Below are 24393 nucleotides of genomic sequence, written 5' to 3'. Positions count from 1 at the left end.
TCCGTCTTAAATCTCTCTCTTTGCCGTTTCGTAGCTACCAGCTGGGCGAGACTGTTGTCTGTGTTGCTTTGGTGACCAGCCGTCTGTGCTGATCTTCAGAGTTAAAGTGTGAATCAGCAGTTCTACATTAACTCCAGCGTTTAAGACCATTTACTGTTAAACTGTGTTGAACGATCAGCAGAGCTTTATTTTACTGTAAAGGAGGATTATTTTATTATTACCTACTAATCTAACTCAGCTGTGGAGCCACGACAGGGCAGTAGAAGAGCCACATGCTGCCGACTGTTGGACTACACCGATGTGCACAATGCCCATTTGATTCTAAACCTAGAACCTCTTTTTCTTGAAATCTTTCACCCTTTGGGTAGACGTTTTGACAGATCTACCTCTGTGTGCGTGTCTGTCTTTTATTTCTTTCTTGCCTGCCAATTTTTTCCTCTAGACAAGTTTTCAAACAACTCCAAAACATTAATCCCTTTCTCCATTTCCTCAGCCAGCCTTTTTCCTCATAGCCCCAGGACACAGGTGCTCTATGGAGAACCGATCTACTTTAATGGCCTGGTTTGATATTTCATAAATCACAAAAAACCATTTCTAATTCCAAACCTCTGCAGCCCCATTCCAGACTCAATATGGGTCACTGCACTCCACTGCATGTGGGTGGGGGAGCGAACAGTTGTAGATCGATTCGCACTGTTGGGAAGGTTTCCAGCATAATTTGATGTTTTCTCTGGCTCAGAAGGTCACGTGAATGTGCTGTATGTACCGTGGTTTGTTACCTTGCTGTTTCTGTAACAAGATGGTCTATATGAAACCAATGGCTTGGAGCTTTAGCCTGTTGGTGCCCAGAGACCTCCGAATTGAATCTCGTGGATCGAATCTGTGGGTGTAAGACCAGGTGTGGGCAGTTGGGTCCTGGAGGCCCACCACAGAGCCAAATTACTTAAGCTTCTGCGACTTCTAACGTGTGTGTGGGCTGGGGATCACATAGACCAGTCGTGTAACACATCTACTGGTGGGTGCTGTGGGCAGCAGTTGACGTTAAAAAGTTGAGGACGGTGCCCAAAAAACAAGAGAATTCATTTTTTTTTTCTACCAAGCACAAAATACTTAATTAGTGTGGGAATATCACACGACATGAAGCCAGTTCTGCTGCAAGCTGTGCACGACTGGGATGAAATACCGGCCTGAAAGCCAGACAGAGTAGTTTTTGAGAACTAAAGGGCCATTTGATTGACCTGCAAAATGACCAATCACAGGCCCTGGAGCAACAGAAGCAAACAGTTATTGAATAAAGTGGAGTTGTTGACAAAAGCTTGAGGATATCGCTTCATACCTGCACTGTCAGAAATGAAGGTTCTGTTCAGGTACATTTTTCATTCATCGAGGTACAAACAGTGTAAACGTTCCCTCAAAGCTCCAGCAGTGTTTCTAAAGTCTGATTGTGAAGCTTAATTCATTTTTTTCCAGGTGAAAAGTTGGTATTTGTTCCTTTTCATAACCGAATGTTTTAAAACAGAACAGTAGAATAAAAGCCTGGAGGTGAGGCGGGGTGTGTGGAGTCAGTCCAGCTTAGAACACATCATTTCAGTGGATTATGGTTCAGTTATGTTCCCTGACTGAAGGGGCTGAGACGGAGCCTTGAGGGAACCACCCCAGTGACGTGAGGGGAACTGACCCAGAGACAGTTTAGTATCTACATCAGAGTTTAAATTCTCAGCAACAGGTGTGAGATTCTGTGGTGATTTTAGTCTGTGGGCTGTGTCTGAGGTTCACACCTTAACCACAGCAGTCTGTTGCTAGAACCAGCCTCTATGAGCAAAATTCGCACAAATTCTTCTTCTGTTTTTTTTATTTTTTTATTTTTTTTATTTATTTAAATATCATCAGAAGCGTATTTTCCTGGTCTTTAAACTGGAAAATCTCACTCTATAGAGCATCACAGCGCCGTCAGAGGTGAGTAGGCATGTTTACTACAGATGGCAGTGATGGTAACATCTCATTCTGCAGGAGACTCTGATTAATGCTCGTCTGTCGCAGCGGAGGTGAGGGTTTTTCAGGTGATTCATAAGGTGTGAAGGTGTGATGCTGCTGCTTGTTTTCTGACGCCGAGTAGAAAAATCTCACAGCTGCAGGTGAGAAGGTGCGATGAGAACTCTCTCGCTCTCTGTCAGGTTCCTTGCAGGCACCTTCACTCATTCACTCTCATTATGTCTCGAGTTTCACTCTGTCGTGGGAGATAATGGAGAAAAACGGAGCGAGAGAGTGGGCTGGTCCATAGGGATGGGAAAGACCTGCAGAGAAAATAGAGAACGAGATTTACAGCTGAAGGAAAGAATGGAAGGAAAAAAACTTCATTTCTTCGTTTTCAGCTAGTGTCTCGCACTAATGGTGAGAGGTATATTGTTGTAAATGGGAATGCTGGCAGGGATGGACTGGCGTACTGGGAGGACCGGGACCATTCCTAGTGGGCCACTATGTGTGGGGCTCTGCAGAGAGCCTGGTCGTTTCTAATGTCGACAAGCAGGACGAATCTTGGAGTTCGCTTATCTGGACAATTTAGTGGCAAACTGCGTTCTCATAGTCGGTTAGTTTGAGCCAGATGTTTTCTGTGATGTTATCTTTGTCTTTTGGTTTGGTTGGTTTCTCACCACAGTGGCTAAAATGCACCACATTCTGCCACAGTTTAAAGGCCCGATGTTGTATCTCTATAATATTTACACCCTCAGTATTAATCTGGACTCGCATTAACTCAGACTGTAACTGACTTTACAGCAGGAAAGGAGCGATTACTGAAGGAACCCTGCCATTTGGCTGCCGTTCGGGTAAAGGGAATTTTTTTTTAATTTCCCTGATTGTGTGATTTAATAAGGGTCACTTAATCTTAATCTTAATCTTAATCTTAATCTTAATTAGTCAGCCTTGACTTACTTGTGGGAAGCCATGTAAACTAAGTCTTTGTTCACTCAGCAGGTAAAAGTGACCCAAATCCGATCATGTGTGACACAGATGTGTGTCTGTGTCTGTGTGGACAGATAAACACACTGAATTGGTACTACTACTGCTACTACTACCACTACTACTGCTACTACCGCTACTACCACTGCTACTGCTACTACCGCTACTACCACTGCTACTGCTACTACCGCTACTACCACTGCTACCGCTACTACCACTTCTACTGCTACTACCGCTACTACCACTGCTACTGCTACTACCGCTACTACCACTGCTACTGCTACTACCGCTACTACCACTGCTACTGCTAATACCACTACAACCACTGCTACTGCTACTACCACTGCTACCACTACTACCATTGCTACTGATGATAATGATGGTAGTTTAGTAGTAGTAGTAGTAGTAATATTATGTGTATACGTATCATGTAAGTCTGTGCCTCAGTAATACTGATGTGCACAAATACAAGCACACAGTCTTTCCATGCCTCTGAATATTGAATTACCTTCTGTTACACTGTGATTAACAGGAAATGCATTCAGAGTCACTGGACGGAGTCACAAACATGCACAGCCTGGACTGCATATGGATTCTCTTCGTTTCATCATGTTCCTGTTCAGTGCTTCTTTGTATGCATGAGGTACCCAATGACTGGAAAACTCTGCTATTTTGGACTTTTCTTTGGGGATTTATCCGTATGGCGTCTCTGCAGTGAGGCTGAACACAGCTGTGTTCAGTAGCTCGACTGTAATGTGACTTTACGTAGATTCTGGTGCAGCATGTGAGCCTGAGGGTGCCTGCATGCACATGTGTAATACCTCCTACAGTCTAGCCCAGTGCTGTCTGAATAATTTGAATACTCATTGAATATTCTAATTGTTACTATGCGTTTGTCTAGTTAGTAGCTGCATCTTTAAAAAGCCACAAAAATTGTTGCCTAAACTACAGTATATTATCAGCAAAGGTCTGTAGATACAACTTCCAGCGTCAGTATATGGAACGTTTTTAACTTGTATCTGGTTTAGTTGAATTCACGTCTATGCCTAACATGGACACCAGAGCAGTTGTTGGGCTTCTCGCTCTCGTCTGAAAAGTCACCTGAACTGGTCAGCCGTGCGCAGCAGGTCGTACTGAAGCATGAATGGCTGTTATATTTTCCATGTTTGAGACGACTCACTTGAGATCATGCTTCTCAATCTTTCAGTCTGAGCGCCGAGTCTGAGTCTTTGGCAAATGCTGTAAAGTTTGGTGGAGGAGGGATGATGATATGGGGCTGTTTTTCAGGGGTTGGTCTAGAACCCCAGTTCCAGTGAAGGGAATCTTAAAGCTTCACCACCAAGAGATTCTGGACAATTACACACTTCCAACTTGGTGGGAACAGTTTGGGGAAGAACCTTTCCTGTTCCAGCATGACTGAGCCCCAGTGACCACAGCAGCTCCATAAAGGCCGGACTGGGTGAGTGTGAGAGACAGTCAAGTTCTTCCACACCAAAGAGTCCTGACCTCAACCCCATCACACACCTTTGGGATGAATTAGAATGGAGATTGTGAGTCAGGACCTATCGTCGAACATCAGTGTCTGTCCTCACAAATGCTCTTCTGGATGAATGGACACAAATTCCCAAAGACACTCTCCAACATCTTGTAGGATCCTTCCCAGAAGAGTGGAAGCTGTTGGACCTGCAACTCCATATTAATGCCTATGGATTTAGAATGGGATGTGATAAAAGGTCTAATGTGTAGGGCTCCCAGTATCGTGCATATTAGAATGTTAACGTCTGCTCTATTTAAGCTGGAACACAGAATTTGAACAAGGAGCTGGTGATGAGGGCACTTTCAGACCTACCTTGTTTGGTCCATCAAACCTTTTTCTTTATATTGGTCCATTTTGATGTGTGAATGCTCCACTCCTACCTGGGCCTAAATGAACCACGGTCCTGCAGATATCACAGGGTTCTGTTCGCTGCTGTTGGGATGGTGTCTTCGTGACCATTTGCACCAAAAAAGAGGATTTTCCATCAGAGCCTCCCGCAGCACATCAGCACTGTACCCTCTGCACAGCCTGCCTGTTTGAACATCTCTCTTTAATCATATCGTTCCTGCAGCAGGAGCTGCTGCTGATAACAGCAGAACACTGAAGTGATACTGAAGCAATGTGCTTAATTCAGGCTTAAGGCATTGCCTCAGCGACCTGACGTTATGATCAAATTGACAAGCCAATCATAAAGAAGCAGATATCAGGTAAGCGTTATTGGCAAGACGAAGAAATTTCTTACGCAGTGATTCACCAGTGTTCTCTTATGTGCGGTTTGTTCTCAGGTAAGAACAGAACCTAGACACTCGAGCACCAAGGTGAGAACAGTTCTGAGGTTTAAGAACATGACATGAACCGGACAGTCTTTTTCTCAGGACCTTCATCAACCACACGCTTAAACACTGAGGAAGGTATTGGTGAATGAGGCCAAGTGTTATTGCTCTGGTTGTGATGTAGATGTTGAGCATCTGTTTATGTGCAAATGTGTGGAGTTTTTGGCTCAAATGGTGGTGAACGTGAACAGAGCACTTGTATGTCTGCTAAATGTCTGAGTGATGAACACTTGCCTGTGTGATTTGGTGCATTTCTGTGGTTGCATTGAGAAACCAAGCAAACCAAATGGCTGCGTTCACATCACCAGGCTGGAGTTTCTGCGCTGATGTGACTCAGATCTGATGTTTTCAGGGCAAACCTGATCTTTTCAAATCCTTTCATATGTTGTTCTAGATCGGATATGTATCCGATTCGTGACCATGTGACAGAGTCAGAATTTATACGCCTTTTCTCCCTCGTTCAGCGTTACCACGGCAACGGCGCCGAACAGACGTTAGAGCCTGTAAACGGTGGAAAATCAGCTCAGCTCACCTTTTTCTCCTTCGTCTGGCTCTAATAATGAAGCTGAGAGCTGATCAGGGTTAATGATCTTCTCAGCGAAGCTCGTTCTGCTCGTTAGTTTGTGCTGATGATGCAGTGATTCAGTCACGTGACGTTACTGAGTAGGAGGAGCTCATGAGGGTCAGTTCAGGACACCGGTTCATCACATTAATGGCAGATTTGAGTCTCTTACCTCAACGAGTGTGAACCATCGAGTCAGAGAGGTCGGATTTGAGCAGAAGATCGGATCTGAGCAGCGAGGCGTGTAATATGAACATAGCTATAGTGTCACAAAAGGACTTTGGACAAACAAATTAGACTGAGAAGCCAAATTCAGCCTTGTTGAAATTCAGATGTTAAATAAACCCCATTGTTGTTGGGGATGGTGTTAGAGAGAAGCACCTCTGTTGGTGGGTGATCATATCAGTGGTGTGTGTGTGTGTGTGTGTGTGTGTGTGTGTGTGTGTGTGTGATCGGTCAGTTCACCACAGAGGAAAGTCTCATGCGACTGTATGTAGAAAAGTGCATTGGTGTAATTGTGGCGTATTGATGGTGGTAAACTCTCATGTGAGTAAAGCTTGTGCTGCAGAACGTTAAAAGAAACGTTTATTGTGCTCCTCTCTTACTTATTAACCATAAAATAAAATTATTCCCTCTCATGTTCTTCCTTATATATCACATCCAGACTTTCCTCCTTCTTTAGGCCAGGGCTGTGTGCCTGTACAGTAAATAAAGGATGCAGAAACTGCTCAAACACGTTTGTGCTCATTTTTATAGAAGGCAATAAGTGGACGAACATTGTCATTTTGTGTGGTCGTACAGTGGCCCTGAAAAGTATTTGGATGTTTGTGCCGTAAGTTCATCATGTTAGGAAGCCAAGTGCTTTTTGTTGTGACCAGACGCTTCCAACACCGTCATTTTATTTCTTTAGTATTATTTCAAAATTCAGCTGTCTTGTTTATCGTTCCCGTTTGAGCAGTTTCTCTGTAGGTTTACATCCCAAATGAGTTCATGATCCCAACAGAGAGCACAAGCTCACCGACGCGGGCGTAAGAAAGGCAGCCCCAGTTTACTGGCATGTCTCCACATGGATTTCTCCTCAGATTCTACCATCGCTCTGATCTTGTGCTCAGTGTTTTGCTCCGACGCCAAAATTCTAAAGTAACCTGACCGATTTAAGCAGTGGTCTAAATGCTGTTGGAGGCCACTGTAAATATCGTTTTAGCCTCACAAGGTAACGCCTACCATGTAATCCAGTCTCGTTAGAACTGGCTTCACCTAACAGTTGGGAACCTAATTAGTTATAGTGTCCTTAAAGCACAGTCAGAAGTGCTGAGTAAGAACAAACCATTAATCCAGCCACAAAGGAGTTGTTTTATTTTTTAATTTTTTTGGTCTCATTAAAGTTGCATCAGACACTGACTATCTAATAGTAATGTTGGATCGTAGGACTAATGAGGACCAACAGGACTAATAGCTCAGTCCCCAAGCATCAACAGTCTTGCATACAAGAGTTTCCTAAAACAATACAAACAACTTCTAATGTGTGAATAGTTAAATTATCGTCGCAAGGCAGCGGTTCAGTGGAGTCACCTAGCTCTTTGGAGGGATGAACAAGCACAGCTCTAGTGGCGCTGTGGTTGATGTAGTGTAGTGGATATATAGCGGTCGGCATAGTGTAGTGAGTCTGTAGCGGTCAGCCTACTGTAGTGGGTAACACCTCTGCCTTCTATGCTGTAGACTGGGATTCAGTCCCCCACCTGGGTAAACAGCCTACACTATACCTATAAGAGTACAGCGAGTGATGAACAGTGTCAGTGTGTTTTTTAGTTTTTTTTTTTTATTACTGTTTCTGACGCTACAGAGTCGCAGAGTCGAAAGTGAGCTGAGACATAACGCTTGTCTTTAAAAAAAAAAAAAAAAAAAAAAAAAAAACTTTTGTTTGTAGAAAATATCTTAATCTGTAAAGATTGCAGGGATGTATATAATACGTGACCAAAGGATTTGGAAGTTGCTGGATACGGATATTGTTTGTTCCTGGTTACTCCTAGTGATGTATGAAAACACCTGACATGCTCACTACAAGCGTTTAAAATGGTGTTTGTTGATTCTTTCTCCATCATGAATCTTTGCTTTCTGCTCAGAGGTTAGTGATGCATTATGGTTAACCGAGTCATTACCATCTCTCTGCCCTCAGTGTCGGATGGTTTGCAAGGATGTTTCTTCGGAAACCATGTACGACGTCCTCCACGACATCGACTACCGGAGGAAATGGGACTCGAACGTGATTGAGACTTTCGACATCGGCAAATTGACAGTCAACGCAGATGTCGGCTACTACTCCTGTGAGATCTTCTGATTTCCCCGATGACTTCACCTCACACCACTTACGCCTGTCAACAGTCATTACTTGATTATTGTGTTATTATTTGTTGGATGTGAATTAGGCCTAAAGTTGGCTTCTTTAGTCTTCTGCTAGAGATATAGCCTCCAGGTAGCATTGTGCTAACCCATAAACAATCACTAATCACAGTAATCTGAGCTTAATCACAGTAATCTGAGCTTAAACCTGATCCTTATCACTGCTTTTATGTGATACTTCCTATGTGCTATAGCTGTGCTTTGTACTGTCTGTTGCGTGGGGCTTCTTGTCCGGCATGCAGTAGCATTTAGATGTTATTTGTATTTATTTATTTGGACCGAACAGATTAGAACCTTCGACCAAAACATAGGATGCTCTCTCTACACCGTCCTCTGTGGTATAGAGTTCAGGCAGTCTTTATTCTTAGTGCGGCATGTTTTGAGAGAAGCTCATTTTCTTAAAAAATTAACACAAAAACGCCAACTTACTAATGAATTTGATAACATTTTCCTGGTCAAACACTATGACCAGGAACTTAATACACAAAGTTTTTGACTGTGCATCCCATCATTTGGCTTAAAAGCACACTAATATAATTTACTTTTAAAGTAAAAAGCTGTTCTTTATTATTGTGTTTGTCTTTATTGTTTGTTTGTTTATTTATTTACACCAGTCTAAGCTTTATTCTATGATGGTAATTTAAATGAAAAAGAAGTAGATCATTAAAAGCATTAATGGTTTCTAATATTTCTTCCTCCATCTTTCAGGGAAGTGCCCGAAACCCCTGAAGAATCGCGACGTCATCACTCTGCGTTCCTGGCTGCCCATGGGCAAAGACTACATCATCATGAACTACTCCGTCAAGCACCCAGTGAGTGATGCTTTTTATTATTGCATGTTTGATCATACATACTTATGTCATCCAAAGCAGTGGCAGCAGCTCCACCCCACCCAACTGACGCTTCAGCCAAGCATACAGTCATTATTCCCCCTCTTTACCCCACATGTAGTCCTGACATGTTCGGTGCTTCTTTAATTTGGGCTGGAACCATGAGCCTGCTGTAGAGAGCAAGTCATGGGGTTTGTACTCCACTAGATTTGGGCGATAAGGCCGCATTTATAGGTTTGAGGTGATGGACAAGTAAGCTGATGATACTTCAAAGCTAATTTCATTTTAAACAGCTTGCTGTTTGATATTAAATAATAATTTAATATAAATGTAACGATCTATTCTCTTTTTCTGGATTATTAGTGGGGTTAATAAGCCGATACTCTATGGCAGAGTAAACCGTCACATATCATCTGATGAACATTCTCAGCGTTACCCACACAGCTCAAGTGTGCTGGGGGCTCAGAACAATGATTAAAATAATGAAAATAGTCACAGAGTGACCACTTTAAGTACACTTCCCACTTTCTACGCTCACTGTCCATTTGATCAACTCCACTTACTGTATAGCTGCACTTTGTAGCTTTACAGTTACAGATTGTAGTCCATCTGTTTCTCTGATACTTTGTTACCCTGTTCTTCAGTGGTCAGGACCCCCATGGACCCTTACAGGGCAGGTACTGGTTGGGTGGTCATTCTCAGCACTGCAGTAACACTGACGTGGTGGTGGTGTGTTAGTGTGTGTTGCCCTGGTCTGAGTGAGACTGAATGGTCAGTGGAGCTGATAAACTGGACAAAGAGCGTAGAAACGAGGAGGTGGTCAGAATGTGATGCCTGATGTTCCTGTAGCAGAACCTAAACTCACAAGGTTCTGCTAATCTGGTATTTCCATGTGCCGATGATCCTCTCCTCTCTTCCTCAGAGGTTTCGTTATCTATCAGCACCTTTTAAAGTGCACTGTCAACAACGTTTTTAAACACCTACTGAGCTCATGTTTCTTTGGGAATCAAGGGCGTTAGTAGGGACTTTTCCCCTCCTTTGCTGCTATAACAGCCTCTAATCTACTGGGAAGACTTAACACTAGATGTTGGAACATTGCTGTGAGGATTATCTTGCAGCTACAAAAGCCGCAGTGAGGTCAGGTCCTGAATTTGGATGATTAGTTCTGGATGAATGGTGCTACAACACCCAAGAGAACACCGGTCCATTGCATTATGCCCCAATGCTGGGGCTTTAATACCCCTATAGCCCGTGCTTGGCATTAGACATGTTGACCTTGGGCTCATGTGCAGCTGCTCCAGAACGTGTGTTGGTCAGTGTTTTTCTGTAGCAGTTATATGAGTGTGTGTAATTGGACACCTGTGTCAGCAGTTCCTGCATAAAGTAGCTGATTTCAGTAATTAGAAGGGCATATAGTGTAGAACATGCTGCTAATATAAAAGACCATTAATGCCTCTGTGGCCTCTGTGGTGAAAATAGTGATAATATTCTGTGTCCCTGTGTCAGAAATACCCTCCTAAGAAGGACATGGTGCGGGCGGTTTCCATTCAGACGGGTTACCTTATCCAGAGTAACAGCCCTTCAAGCTGTACCTTAACTTACCTGGCGCAGGTGGATCCCAGAGGTAAAACACACACACACACACACACACACACACACACACACACACACACACACGCACACTTATAAAGGCATACGTTGCAGCTCAGGCCTCTAAACTGTAAGGGTCTGTATATAGATCCAGTCTCAACTACAGTGCCCTGCAGAAGCACACAGTACCTTTTAAAAGTCATCAAATTCATCTGGGTTATCAATGACAGCATTTTTATTGAAAACCAGTCTAGTACTTGGTAGAACCACCTTGTCCTGCATTAGCAGTTTTAATTCTGCTGGGCTAAGGTTCTACCAGAGTAGAAGGAAGTGTTTTTTGCCCATTCATCCTGGCATTTTTCCTCCAGGCTGTTCAGGTTGGTTGGATGACATATTTTCAAATAATGCCACAGACTCTCAGGTGTATTAAGATCTGTGACTGTATTACAGAAACTTCTTAAGTCTGAAAGCTGATCTGTTTAGTCACCATGACGACTTCAGTCAGGACAGAGTTTCGGACAGTAGCTATTACAGAACGACAGTTCCCAACTTCGTAATCTCATCATTAACTCCAGATAAGAAAACAGCATCACACAAACATCCTGTTTAGAATAAACCTCCTAAATCCTGTCCTAACTTTAGGATGAACCCCAACAGGGTCTTAACGTGTGAGGAGATGGAGCTGAACGCCTGTCTGTCTATTATGAGGAGGAACGTTAGCACGCTTGGCTTAAGCGCTTGGGAAATGGAAACTGAAACTGGGGAGCGGCGACACTGTTACACAGCAGGGGGCGCGCTCAAAGTCTCATGTCAGTCTACATTTCAGCAGTGCTCATATCGTTGGTTGCTAGGTAACAGACATGACAGTTGACTGTTGACTGATCAAGTAGGTTAAGATTTCCTAACTTGAGAAGATGCTGTAAGATAACAAGATTCCCAGATTAAGGTCGGGTTTGCTTCTGTAATATATGTGAAAAATCTCACCTTGACCCGTCAGATCTGAACTTGCGACAACAAGAGGACATTGTTTGTAATTCGGCTCCTGGGCGTTGACCTAGACGTTGATCTGGACGTTGACCTGGACGTTGTAGAACATTCACCTTTTTGTTGGTCAGCCGCTCATGTGCTGCCTTGGACTTGTGCTTGGGATGATTGTTCTGCTGGAAGGTGAGGTTCCTCTCAAGCTTTAGTTCTTTAAGACTGAAGCAGGTGGTCTCCATGTATTTTGGACCATCCATTCGTCCTTCAGTTTTAACGATGTCCAATCCCTGCTGAGGAAAGGCGTACATACAGCACGATGCTGCCTAGGGGTGGGCGATGTGGCAAAAGTATTATATCAGGATACTTGAACACATTTTCATGATTCACGATGTGCATCACAATATTTAGTTTTCCTGAGATTTAATAAGTTAGAAAATGATGAAACATAGAACCTGCAGTGCCACATTAAAAAAAGCGCTGCAGCGATTTTATTCAGCGTTTTACGCGCTGCAGTGTTATCTCCAGTTCCAAGGCCTATTTATGCTCATGTAATGAAATGTAGTTAGTGTTCTTTCACTGCTGACGATATTGTGATATCTGTAATGTAATGATAAAAAATGGTCAGATTGCCCATCCCTAACGTTTCCACCCCATACTTTACTGTGGGGATGCTGTTAGCTGAGGAATGGGCGGTGTACCACAGGGTGCCATTAACGGGCCAAAAAGCTCTTCTGTCTCAATTGACCGCAGAACCTCACGCCAGATTTTAGCTGGGTCATTTTTAATCTTTCTGGCTTTCTACATAACCTACACATTAGTTGTAACAACTGCATGCAGAAGTTCGAAGCAAGTAAGTTTCCATAAGAACATGCGCTGAGCTCTTCATGTGCTCTACATACTGAAATGCTGTAGTGTGTATATTTAGTAGGATTGTTTTTATTTCAGTGGCCATTACTGCATTAAATGGCCTCGTCACTTAGTGCTGATTTGGTCCTTTAACCTGTAAGGCATTTTGGTCTTGTGCAGCAGCGGGGGTCCCATGATGCTGTTTAAATCCGCTTAAGTGCCACCTCGCTGGGTATTTCTGCTGATACACCTCTGTTTCATTGCATGAGAGAGGAGCACACACACACACACACACACACACACACACACACACACACGCCCTGAAGCTATATACATTAACTTACTGTGCCATCATTCTCTCTCTCTCTCTCTCTCTCTCTCTCTCTCTCTCTCTCTCTCTCTCTCTCTCTCTCTCTCTCTCTCTCTCTCTCTCTCTCTCTCTCTCTCATATTGCAGGTTCTCTACCCAAGTGGGTTGTGAATAAGTCTTCCCAGTTTCTGGCTCCTAAAGTGAGTATTTTACACCTCTTTCTTTCTCTCCCATTGTTTCTGTATCCGTACTGTGTTTTCCTCCAGAGTAAGGCAAAGAAGGAGAGGAGTGATGTGAGTAGGAGTGTGTGGCATTGTTGTTCTGTAAATGCGTTGAAAATGCTTAAACTCAGTGAGAGAGACAGTCTGAATAATCTAAATACAGTCTATGTGAAAGTATCCAGTCCTTCTGATTAGTGCTGTTTTAAGGTCCTGACACATGCAGAGTCCACTATATATGTATAGTGTTCATAGAAAAGCACAGACCAATCAAATGTGACAAGGCTGAGGTCACTGTGCCCAATGCCATGTGTAAGCTAGAGGGGTATAAATCCCCCAGCACTGGGCTGTGAAGTCTCTGGACTCCATCCGCTTAGGGATGAGTACCCAGTACCTGTCTATCTCTGTTAATCCTCTTGATTTCAGAAGAGCCCGTGTCTACATACTTTTGGAGCTATAAGGTAAATATGCATCACTGTTGAACTCTTGACTGAAAGTGAAATGAAAGGCACATTGATAAATCAACTTTTTCCAAGCATGTTTAGTCTTAAATGGGCCAGCGTGTATGGATCGCAACCTTTCTCAGTTTCAGCCACACGTCATCAAACGTCTCCACAGGCTCAGGAGAGAGAAGTACGTTCTTGACGGTTTAACCCTTAGATGTCCTGAGTTGTTACAGTCCAAATCTCAAATTTGTTGAGACTTGTCGGGGATCACACATTGGATAAATTACAGTCTGGAAAATCACAGACTGTTTAGATGGTACACGGAGAATATTGTGGATTGGGTAGATGGCAGACTTGGAGAATTGCAGAGTGGGTTGGTAGATTATGAAAATTGCAGACTGGTTAGATGGAAGATTGGGAAAGGCACAGTCTGGGAAAATTGTAGACTGGGTAGGTGGCAGACTAGGAAAATTGCAGACTGGTAAAATGGCAGATTGGGAAAAGCACAGACTGGGAAAATTGTAGACTGGGTAGGTGGCAGACTAGGAAAATTGCAGACTGGTTAGATGGAAGATTGGGAAAAGCACAGGCTGGGAAAATTGCAATTTTCCTAGGCTGCCACGTATCCAGTCTGCAGACTGGTTAGATGGCACATTGGGAACAGCACAAACTGGGAAAATTGTAGACTGGATAGGTGGCAGACTAGGAAAATTACATACTGGTTAGATGGCAGATTGGGAAAAGCACAGACTGGGTAGGTGGCAGACTAGAAAGATGGCAGACTGGTTAGATGGCAGATTGGGAACAGCACAGACTAGGAACATTGCAGATTGGAGAAAATGACAGGTTGGGTAGATGGCTTTTTGGGAAAACTGGAGGCTGGTTATGTGGCAGTGGGAAAGATGTCATTTTTTTCAAATGTACATTTTATATACGAAAATAGTTTTAAAAAACCTGTGGCCTGAAGCTCAGTTACTGCGTGGACTGGATGCTAAAAGCCAAGCAAGAATCTAAAAACATCCCATGTGGTGTGGGTGTGGTGTGGGTGCAGTGCGGGTGTGGCACGGCGTGGGTGTATTCAGCCATGGATGACTGTTACTGTAGTGCTCATACCAGTCTGAGCTAATCTGGTTTTCCCCACTTTAAATCCTGTGATGTAAATGGGAATCATAAACGTTATAAAGCCAACTAATCCATATTTATTGCAAATACTTTATTTTTTTTTGTATTTTGTCATCATTATCAGTGGCTGGTTCAGTCCTAGTCACAGTACAGAATGTCAGTATTCTCCTGACCTGTCTGTTCAGCCTTAAGGGGTTGTTCCTGCGTTTCTGGACAAGCTACTTTGGGACAGTGGTTTTTGTAGAGATCTCCAGACAAACGAAATGGGACTGAACTGAAGTTCCTGGGTTTCGTTCTCACTAATGGAGCGAACTCTGCGAGATGTTTACTGAGGCAGTCAAATTCTGGCGTCCGTTTACTGTGACAGGATGTTTGTCTTTCGGATTTGACTTGGCTACTCGTGACTGCTTCATCGTCAGACCGAGGAACGTGATCAGACGGGTAGACGATTCTGAGAGAGGCGAGAGAGGGGCGGAGATAAAGAGCAGTTAAAGAAAAGCTGGACAGACACACAGAAGAGGGAGGATGAATAGCAATGTCGGAGTGAAGGGAGAGAACGCGAGGGAGGGGTGTGTGGGGGTTTGCTGTGCCTAATGGATTTGGCTGATTGAATTAGGAACGTCTGGGCCTGGAATCTGCAGTGTGTTTGAGTTTCAGGGTGAACAGATTTCACTCTTTCTATTTTTATACTGAATCGTTTGTCGTATTCACGTGTGTGTGTGTGGGGGGGGGGGGGGGGGTAAAGCAGTCGCTGGACATTTGCAGTTTGCATCGCCTTGTGAAATGGGCGTGGCCAAAGTGTGAAGTCCAGTATCACATCACCAGTCACCTGGCTACAGACATAAGAGTTGATTACTGACCCTAATCAAGTAGTTGATCAAGGTTTTCCATGAATTAAGATGCTGAAAGATGGTTCCTAAATTAAAATAGGATTTGATTTGTAATAAAAAATTAGTTTTGTATTCATGTAAATATTATTTTGACCTTGAAAAGATGGGACGTTTCTGTAATACAGCTCCAGAACGGAGAAAGATGTAAAAACCAACACTAAAAGCCACACTGATATTTCAAAATCAATGTTCTGCGTAAGTATTTTGTAGCGTTTGGCTCAAATAACGCAAAGTAAAAATCAACGTCGTAACATCCTTAAAGTCAACATCCCCTTCTGAGAGCACATTTTAATGCACAGTCACTGTTTATTTGCTGAATTTAACATACTGGGAGATAAATAACATAAAATATAGCCTGTGCAAAAGTTATGGCACATTTAAAAATGCTGTTTTATTTTATTTTAGTGGAACTTTAACATATAATAAAACAATTTGTGCAGCAACATTTAATGTTGTTTTTTCTAATATATGAATATAAGCAAGTAAATATAAATCGTGCACTGAAATGTTCTCTGTAGAAAATGTGGTCACTTATTTTCACTCTGAAAATCAACAAAACAGAATTTGACCTGGGATGTTCATACAACTGAATCTCTTGGCAAATACAAGCAAATCATCATAATTTATGTTTCTATCAACACAATCACTGTTTCACCGGATTCTCAGCCTGTTTATGTTGTCCGTCTTGTTGTGGGTGAAAGTGCCGGGTAGTGATTTCAGTGTTTTAAAGTAGTAACACATCAGCACAGAATGAAAACTGTTCACCTTAAAAGTGAAATGATCCAGCGCACGTCGTCTTTCACACATATGCGCCCAGTATGGGTCATAAATATCTTCAGATGAGGTGAATATTTGATTCACCTGCAGAGAAGTGAGTGTGTGTGTGTGTGTGTGTGTGTGTGTGATGGTCCTGCTCTCATTAGACTGAGATAATGAAGAGTCTGATTCACTTTTCATCCCCATCCTTATTATAGCAGGTTAAAATTAGCCTCCCGTCTCTCACGCTCCCACCATCCTTCAGCTCAGCTCAACCCAGAGAAGATTCATATTTCCATATTAAAGAGGAATCCCACACAGTAAAAATACTGTATGATGTGATGGTTAAGAGGTAAACAGTCATTCCGAGTGGTGTGATGTGAAACGTTTAGTCTAAAGAGTTTAACGCCTCTAAATCTCCCGCACTACATGAACTGGTTATGAACGCAGTGCCTGGGTGTTGTAGGTAATGTGACCCCTGGTTTCCTTACTGTAAAGAAATCCACATCTCTGAACAAGGGGTGGGCTGGATGATGATACGCTATATATTGCCAAAAGTATTCCATCCAAATCACTGAATTCAGGTGTTCCAATCACTTCCATGGCCACAGGTGTATAAAGTCGAGCCCCTAGGCCCGCAGACTGCTTCTACAGACATTAGTGAATGAATGGGTCGCTCTCAGGAGCTCAGTGAATTCCAGCGTGGTACCGTGATCGGGCGCCACCTGTGCAGTCCAGTCGTGAAATTTCCTCACTCCTAAATATTCCACAGTCAACTCTCAGTAGTATTATAACAAAGTGGAAGCGGTTGGGAACGACAGCAACTCAGCCACGAAGTGGTCGGCCACATAAAATGACAGAGCGGGGTCAGCAGATGCTGAGGGGCATAGTGCACAGAGGTCACCAACTTTCTGCAGAGTCAGTCACTACAGACCTCCAGACTTCATGTGGCCTTCAGCTCAAGAACAGCGTAGAGAGCTTCATGGAATGGGTTTCCATGGCCAAGCAGCTGCATCCAAGCCTTACATCACCAAGCGCAGTGCAAAGCGTGGAATGCAGTGGTGTAAAGCGCCGCCACTGGACTCTAGAGCAGTGGAGACGTGTTCTCTGGAGTGACCAATCACGCATCTCCATCTGGAAACTTTGTGAGAACAGTTTGGAAGAACTTTACTGGCCTGCACAGAGTCCTGACCTCAGTCCGATAGAACACCTTTGGGATGAATTAGAGCGGAGACTGCGAGCCAGGCCTTCTCGTCCAACATCAGTGTCTGACCTCACAAATGCACTTCTGGAAGAACGGTCAAAAATTCCCATAAACACACTCTTAACCCTTCTGGAAAGCCTTCCCAGAAGAGTTGAAGCTGTTATAGCTGCAAATGGTGGGCTGAAATCATATTAAACCCTATGGATTAAGAATGGGATTTTAGTTCGTCTAATAACAAAAGTTTTCTGGCTTTGTTGTTCATCGTGTAAATATGTTCAAATATCATGATATTTTTGCCAGTTTGCCCACCCCTACTCAAAACCGGTGGAATTCTCTTAAGTTACAATATCGCTAAAGTTTTAAAATCGCTCAGCACTCTATAAATCAGTCAGTGTACGAGAGTGCATGTGCTGTGAGTGAGATGTTTGAGATATATAGATCAGAGAGGTTGTGTATCGTTTTCTAGAAACAAAGTAATAAGTTTGTTTTTGTTTTTTTTTGTACATTTTTTGCCTAATTTCCAAACGAATGTTGTAAAGAACCTCAAAAGGCATTAAGGATGCTTCATTTTATTATCTGATAGATTGGTATTCCTGTTGTGCCCTTTGTGTGACTCACTTGACACGAAGAGTCAAAAGCTTTGTATTTCTTTTGTGAACAGTGGACTTTTATTTTGAAGACCTGGCGGTTTTGTTGAGCTGAAGAAAGATCTGCTGGTTTAGAAGGTTGAAAGCTCCAGTCTGGACTAAAAGGGCCAGATTTAAAAATCTCATCAAATCTGTTTTTCGCTAATTTTTAATGAATGTCGTGCTGTAACCCGAACTGACCACTGTTTATTCAGTAAAACACAGACGCTTGTAGTAAACCTTGAAATGTTACATGAACAGTTGAAAAACTCTTAATTGAAATGTCCCCAGTCCTTGGTCCTTAGACACCTGGTGTCCTTTCTTTACTCCTGGTGTGGAATTGTGTAGAATTGAGGTGTAACCCCTGTCCCTTAGACTGTAGTTGGCGTGGGAGAGTCAGAGCGCATTACATTTGCAGTGCATGCTGGGGACTGTAGTGCAGCGAGCAAAGTGTGAAACGAGCAAATATTCATAGAAATATAAAATACATTTGTGGACCTGATGGGAATGTGTGGCGGGCCTGATCTGACCTGCGGGCCTGGCCTGACCTGCGGGCCTGGCCTGACCTGCGGGCCCCATCTGACCTGCGGGCCCCATCTGACCTGCGGGCCCGACCTGACCTGCGGGCCCGACCTGACCTGCGGGCTCGATCTGACCTGCGGGCCCGACCTGACCTGCGGGCTCGATCTGACCTGCGGGCCCGACCTGACCTGCGGGCTCGATCTGACCTGCGGGCCCGACCTGACCTGCGGGCTCGATCTGACCTGCGGGCCTGACCTGACCTTTGTCAAAGCCTGCCACTAAAACAGCTGCTGTATGCGTGTGTGTAGGCGATATGAGCCGTATCTCTGCGTAACCTGCTGCTTGTTTAGTCGCTGGAGCTGGTCCGAGTGCTGTGCAGCGCACAGAGCTTTCAGCACAGCGGTGTGACGTTACATGACCGAAGCTGAAGGGCACGGTTGTAACGAGAGGCTTTAGGTTTGTGTTTGCTTTAGTCTTCATGTGCTGTTAAATGGGAATGATAATAAGGATACAGACAGGAATGACCTTATCGTATTCCTGGTTCTCTCAGCTCTTACGGCGGTTACTGTAGTCTTGGCTTAGCTCTAAAGTTTCGAGTTATAAATACTCTGTGAACCGCCAGCCGAGTCTCAGGCCACACAGAGATGTTCCAAATCCTACGTTTGTTCTGTGTTTGGACCCTTTTCTTCTCTTTCTCTCCTTTTTTCTCTTTAGCTTTTTCTAATCTTTTTCTTTCGTTCGTTTTTTTTTGTCTTTGTGTAGTTACATCAGGAAGGTACCTTAAATATATTCTCTCTCTCTCTCTCTCTCTCTGCCTGTCTCTGTCTCTCTCTCTCTCTCTCTGCCTGTCTCTGTCTCTCTCTCTCTCTCTCTGCCTGTCTCTGTCTCTCTCTCTCTCTCTCTGCCTGTCTCTCTCTCTCTCTCTCTCTCTCTCTCTCTCTCTCTCTCTCTCTCTGTCTGCCTATCTCTCTGTCTGCCTATCTCTCTGTCTGCCTGTCTCTCTCTCTGCCTGTCTCTGTCTCTGTCTCTCTCTCTCTCTCTCTCTCTCTCTCTCTCTCTCTCTCTCTCTCTCTCTCTCTCTCTCTCTCTCTCTCTCTCTACTAGGCGATGAAGCGGATTTGTAAGGCGTGTGTGAAGTACGCCGAGTGGAAGCAGAGGCATAACCCCGGTTTCAAGCCGTGGCTTTACCCCGAGCAGAACCCGCTGTCCAACATCCCTCTGACTGAACTGTCCATCCAGCACGCGGACTCGCTGGAGAACATCGACGAGAGCTCTCTGAGCGAGGGCAAGGACGAGCGCGCCGAGCACAGTGACGACGACGGGCCCCACTGACGCTCACGCAGCCACACAGGGGCCAGAGCAGCGGAGCAACACGACACGCTGTAAAGGGTCCTAGTGTAAAACTGTCCACACGCAAAATGACCCAACCCCAAAAGTCACACTCTCTCTAAGGCTCTCCAACCTGTAGATACAGTCGTGTGCAAAAGTTTGGACAAATGACTTTTCAAAGATAGAACTCAGATATGGCCTTGTTTTTATAGCAGATGGAATTTCTACACTAAGATGAGTAAATTCACAGAAAATGCCATGTCCCCAAAGCAGAATTCGGCCAGAGACGTTTCAGTTTTTGCATACGACTGTACATACAGTACTCCTGCAAACGTTTAGGCACCTGAGGCGATCATATTTCATTGTTTATCTGTTCAATATTTATTCACACAACATAGATGGTGCTTGGTGATTTGACTTACTGTGTTCATTCAAACATTTCCAGACCGTTCTGTGAGAAAGCTCGGTGTTACTAGTAGATCAATATCAATACTTCATTAAATTTAGTCCGATGTGCTGGTGGTGAAGAAATCTTTACAATGACTGAATCTTTTTGTAAACAAGAAACTCGTCTGACTGTTTTACTGCATTAATGTTTCTTTACATTTCTTCTGATGTTTTTGGTATTTTTCTCGCAAAATCACATTCAGTGCTTTGATAAATGGTTTCATACAGTTTGATTGGGTGCCTAAGACTTTTGCACAGTACTGTGTTTATATACATACATTGAGTTGCCACTTTATTAGCTACATACGCTCATTAGTACACCTACAAACAACTACAGCCCCCCCCCCCCCCCCCAAAATCACTGGTCAGTTTCTGATCGTAGGAGTGTATTGGGCAGTGTCCACTTTATTGGAAACCCCTCCCTTGAAGCTGATAAGTCCATTATGTACATGCAATGAAAGACTGTAGCTCATTTGTTGAAGCACAGTTTGTTTTTGTCATCCTCTGGCCTTTCATCAGTGGTCAGTGTCTGACCACAGAGCTGCTCTTGGCTGGATATTTTTGGGCAGTGGTTTGCTCTCCAGCTAGCAGTGACATCACTGTGTATGAGACGCTTGTACCAGCACCGTAAACACTACCGTGTCTCGGCCACGTCTGCTGTGATGAGAACGATCCACCAAACCAATGATATGTGTAAAAATATAACAGCGGTCAGAAAATGACTAATGGTGAATGAGCTAACGGGGGGCTGCTGGACTGTTCATCATCAGGTGAGCTACAGTCTGTATTTCTAAGACCGGTGGAGCTCATAAAGTGAACGACGAGTGGAACACTAGATAGGTGTTTCTGATAAAGTGGCCACGCAGTGTATGTGTAGTGTATACATGCACATGACCGCTGCAGAGTTCCTAGCCCTTTTTTCAGAGGAAGTGCTCTTGATTCTTTGTGCCCCCTTTAAAGTGTGTAGTGATGTGCTGGAACGTCACGGTTCGGCGAATGAGTGAATGTAGTGCAATTAGAAGTCAAGTAAAAAGAAACGGGATCCATGTCTGGAACTGTTGGCAGAACGCCGTGTTTGTGTGTTTATTTTAATGGAGAAATTGCTGTTTTTTCCAAACTCCAGTCGAGGTTCAGTGGAGCTCTCCGTTTTCCACCCACAGCCGAAACCCCGTTCAGCCTAATGAGAGACTAGATCTTTGTTTACAGTGGTAACATAACGAGGCAGTTTCCCAGGTAGGGATTAAAATATTACTTAAGCATGATAAAAATGTTTTTGTTATTTAAAATTGCTGAAATGATGGAAATATATTTATTTTAAAAAAATGATTGGGGTATTTGGCAAGTTGTTGTCATATGGCAACCGTGCGCATTCGTACCATATCACCATAAAATCTAAAAAAACAGCAACATAAGATCAATGTTTTCTCTAAAAGCATCCTTTTACTGAAAACGAGAACAAACAAATCCAGCTTTACGAACATTGGACATGAGTACAGTTTCAGTCCATATTTGGAATGTATGGGAATAACATCATGATGGGAATTCCTGGTCATGTGGTGTCATGAAGTCCTTTCAAAGTAAAAGATCCTTTTTCCACAATTACATATGAAAAGACAGATTTTATATCACTGCTTTATATCAAAATTGAGAAAGTAACGGTTGCCGTATGGCAGCACGGAGGTTAAGGTCGTTTCCAGATTAAAGAGCTGAACTTTGGTGCTGCGCTCTGTTGTTTTTTTTAGCTAATTAGACATTGGAAACACCACATTTGTCTCCAAGTTCAATTACAGCCCAAGAACTTTCTGTCTGAGTCCGACCCAACCTGAACCACAACACTAAAGTTTGAGTCTGGCACAGTTTTGTCCAGAACAGCTGTCCACAACGTCTTTTGAGCTCTTAATTAACCTGAATACTGACCAGAACCCACCTGTTATCACTAAAGGTGATGAACAAAACCTCATTTCTAATATACTACACATTTACTGCCGCCGTCGTTCTCACTGCAGGTTTGTTGTGAGTTTTTCCTTTGCTTGACAGAGGAAAAAACACTGGCTGAGAGGCCAAGGTGTCCTTCGCTCAGATGATGAGCACATTGAACTGATGTTAGATCTTCAATGAAAGTGTATTGAAGGAATCTCTGACATCAGCTGCTGTAGTAGTGTTCACTCACATTCTCGCTCTGACGACGTCACTACGCCGGTGGCCTAATTTACAACCTGGCTACACACGGCGTGTCGTCATGGCAACCCCCTGCCTCTGCAGTGGCCTCGTGAGCAGCACACAAATGACAGTTTCATCACTGATGGGGGGGGCAGAGAGAGCAACAGAGACAGAGAGAGAGACCGAGAGAGCGAGACACAGAGAGAGAGACAGAGAGAGCGACAGGGGCATAAAGGCATGTAAACATCTGAGATTTAATAACATTACAGTCCATATACAGAAACTAAGCTGTAGTAACAGGCTGTTTTGAATTTACCATGGTTGTGATGTCACAACCATGAGCACATTTAGATTTGACCACAGTTTTTTACTTTAAGCCTGATATGTAGGGCTCCTGGACATAGGGGGGGGGGGTCTAGTTCAGTCATGCAGTGCTGCTGGATGATCTACCAAAGTGTTTAATGGGACCATTTTTCCCATTTTAAATGAATGTTTGACATGGATCAGGCACACATACTTTCGTTACAATAAAAATACGGACTTTTACATTTTCAATTAAAAAACACTGAGTGTGTTTACATGCACTCAATAATCTGATCATAATCAGATTTCTGCAGTCTGATTATTCAAACAGTCATGTAAACAGTAATCTGATTTCTCAGCGTTGTGAGCTCTTACTCTGATTTCTTTCTGATTTCTCAGTGCGGTGAACTCTTACTCTGATTTCTTTCTGATTTCTCAGTGCTGTGAACTCTTACTCTGATTTCTTTCTGATTTCTCAGTGCTGTGAACTCTTACTCTGATTTCTTTCTGATTTCTCAGCGCTGTGAACTCCTCCTCTGATTTCTTTCTGATTTCTCAGCGCGTGTGAACTCTTACTCTGATTTCTTTCTGATTTCTCAGCGCTGTGAACTCTTACTCTGATTTCTTTCTGATTTCTCAGTGCTGTGAACTCTTACTCTGATTTCTTTCTGATTTCTCAGCGCTGTGAACTCTTACTCTGATTTCTTTCTGATTTCTCAGCGCTGTGAACTCTTACTCTGATTTCTTTCTGATTTCTCAGCGCTGTGAACTCTTACTCTCATTTCTTTCTGATTTCTCACTGCTGTGAACTCTTACTCTGATTTCTTTCTGATTTCTCAGCGCTGTGAACTCTTACTCTCATTTCTTTCTGATTTCTCAGCGCTGTGAACTCTTACTCTGATTTCTTTCTGATTTCTCAGCGCTGTGAACTCTTACTCTCATTTCTTTCTGATTTCTCAGCGCTGTGAACTCTTACTCTGATTTCTTTCTGATTTCTCAGTGCTGTGAACTCTTACTCTGATTTCTTTCTGATTTCTCAGCGCTGTGAACTCTTACTCTGATTTCTTTCTGATTTCTCAGCGCTGTGAACTCTTACTCTGATTTCTTTCTGATTTCTCAGCGCTGTGAACTCTTACTCTCATTTCTTTCTGATTTCTCACTGCTGTGAACTCTTACTCTGATTTCTTTCTGATTTCTCAGTGCGGTGAACTCTTACTCTGATTTCTTTCTGATTTCTCACTGCTGTGAACTCTTACTCTGATTTCTTTCTGATTTCTCAGCGCTGTGAACTCTTACTCTGATTTCTTTCTGATTTCTCACTGCTGTGAACTCTTACTCTGATTTCTTTCTGATTTCTCAGCGCTGTGAACTCTTACTCTCATTTCTTTCTGATTTCTCAGTGCTGTGAACTCTTACTCTCATTTCTTTCTGATTTCTCAGCGCTGTGAACTCTTACTCTCATTTCTTTCTGATTTCTCAGCGCTGTGAACTCTTACTCTGATTTCTTTCTGATTTCTCAGCGCT

The 24393-nt window shown here is 43.3% G+C and overlaps 1 protein-coding gene across 1 annotated transcript in view; it reads left to right on the top strand.

The window, feature by feature from the left end:
- stard10 (StAR-related lipid transfer (START) domain containing 10) overlaps positions 1-21473 on the top strand; it is a 46738-nt gene extending 25265 nt beyond the window's left edge. The window contains exons 2-6 of the mRNA XM_017687993.2: positions 8067-8214; positions 8999-9102; positions 10627-10744; positions 12994-13046; positions 19735-21473. Coding sequence (XP_017543482.1) covers positions 8067-8214; positions 8999-9102; positions 10627-10744; positions 12994-13046; positions 19735-19962 — 651 coding nt within the window. The 3' untranslated portion in view covers positions 19963-21473. The remainder of the gene's footprint in view (positions 1-8066; positions 8215-8998; positions 9103-10626; positions 10745-12993; positions 13047-19734) is intronic.
- The last annotated feature ends 2920 nt before the right edge of the window (positions 21474-24393 follow it).

This window comes from Pygocentrus nattereri, chromosome 17 (genome assembly GCF_015220715.1).
Source record: "Pygocentrus nattereri isolate fPygNat1 chromosome 17, fPygNat1.pri, whole genome shotgun sequence".
NCBI lineage: Eukaryota > Metazoa > Chordata > Actinopteri > Characiformes > Serrasalmidae > Pygocentrus > Pygocentrus nattereri.
The sequence above is the reverse complement of the archived record's forward strand: the minus strand, read 5'-3'. Positions and strand labels throughout refer to the sequence as shown.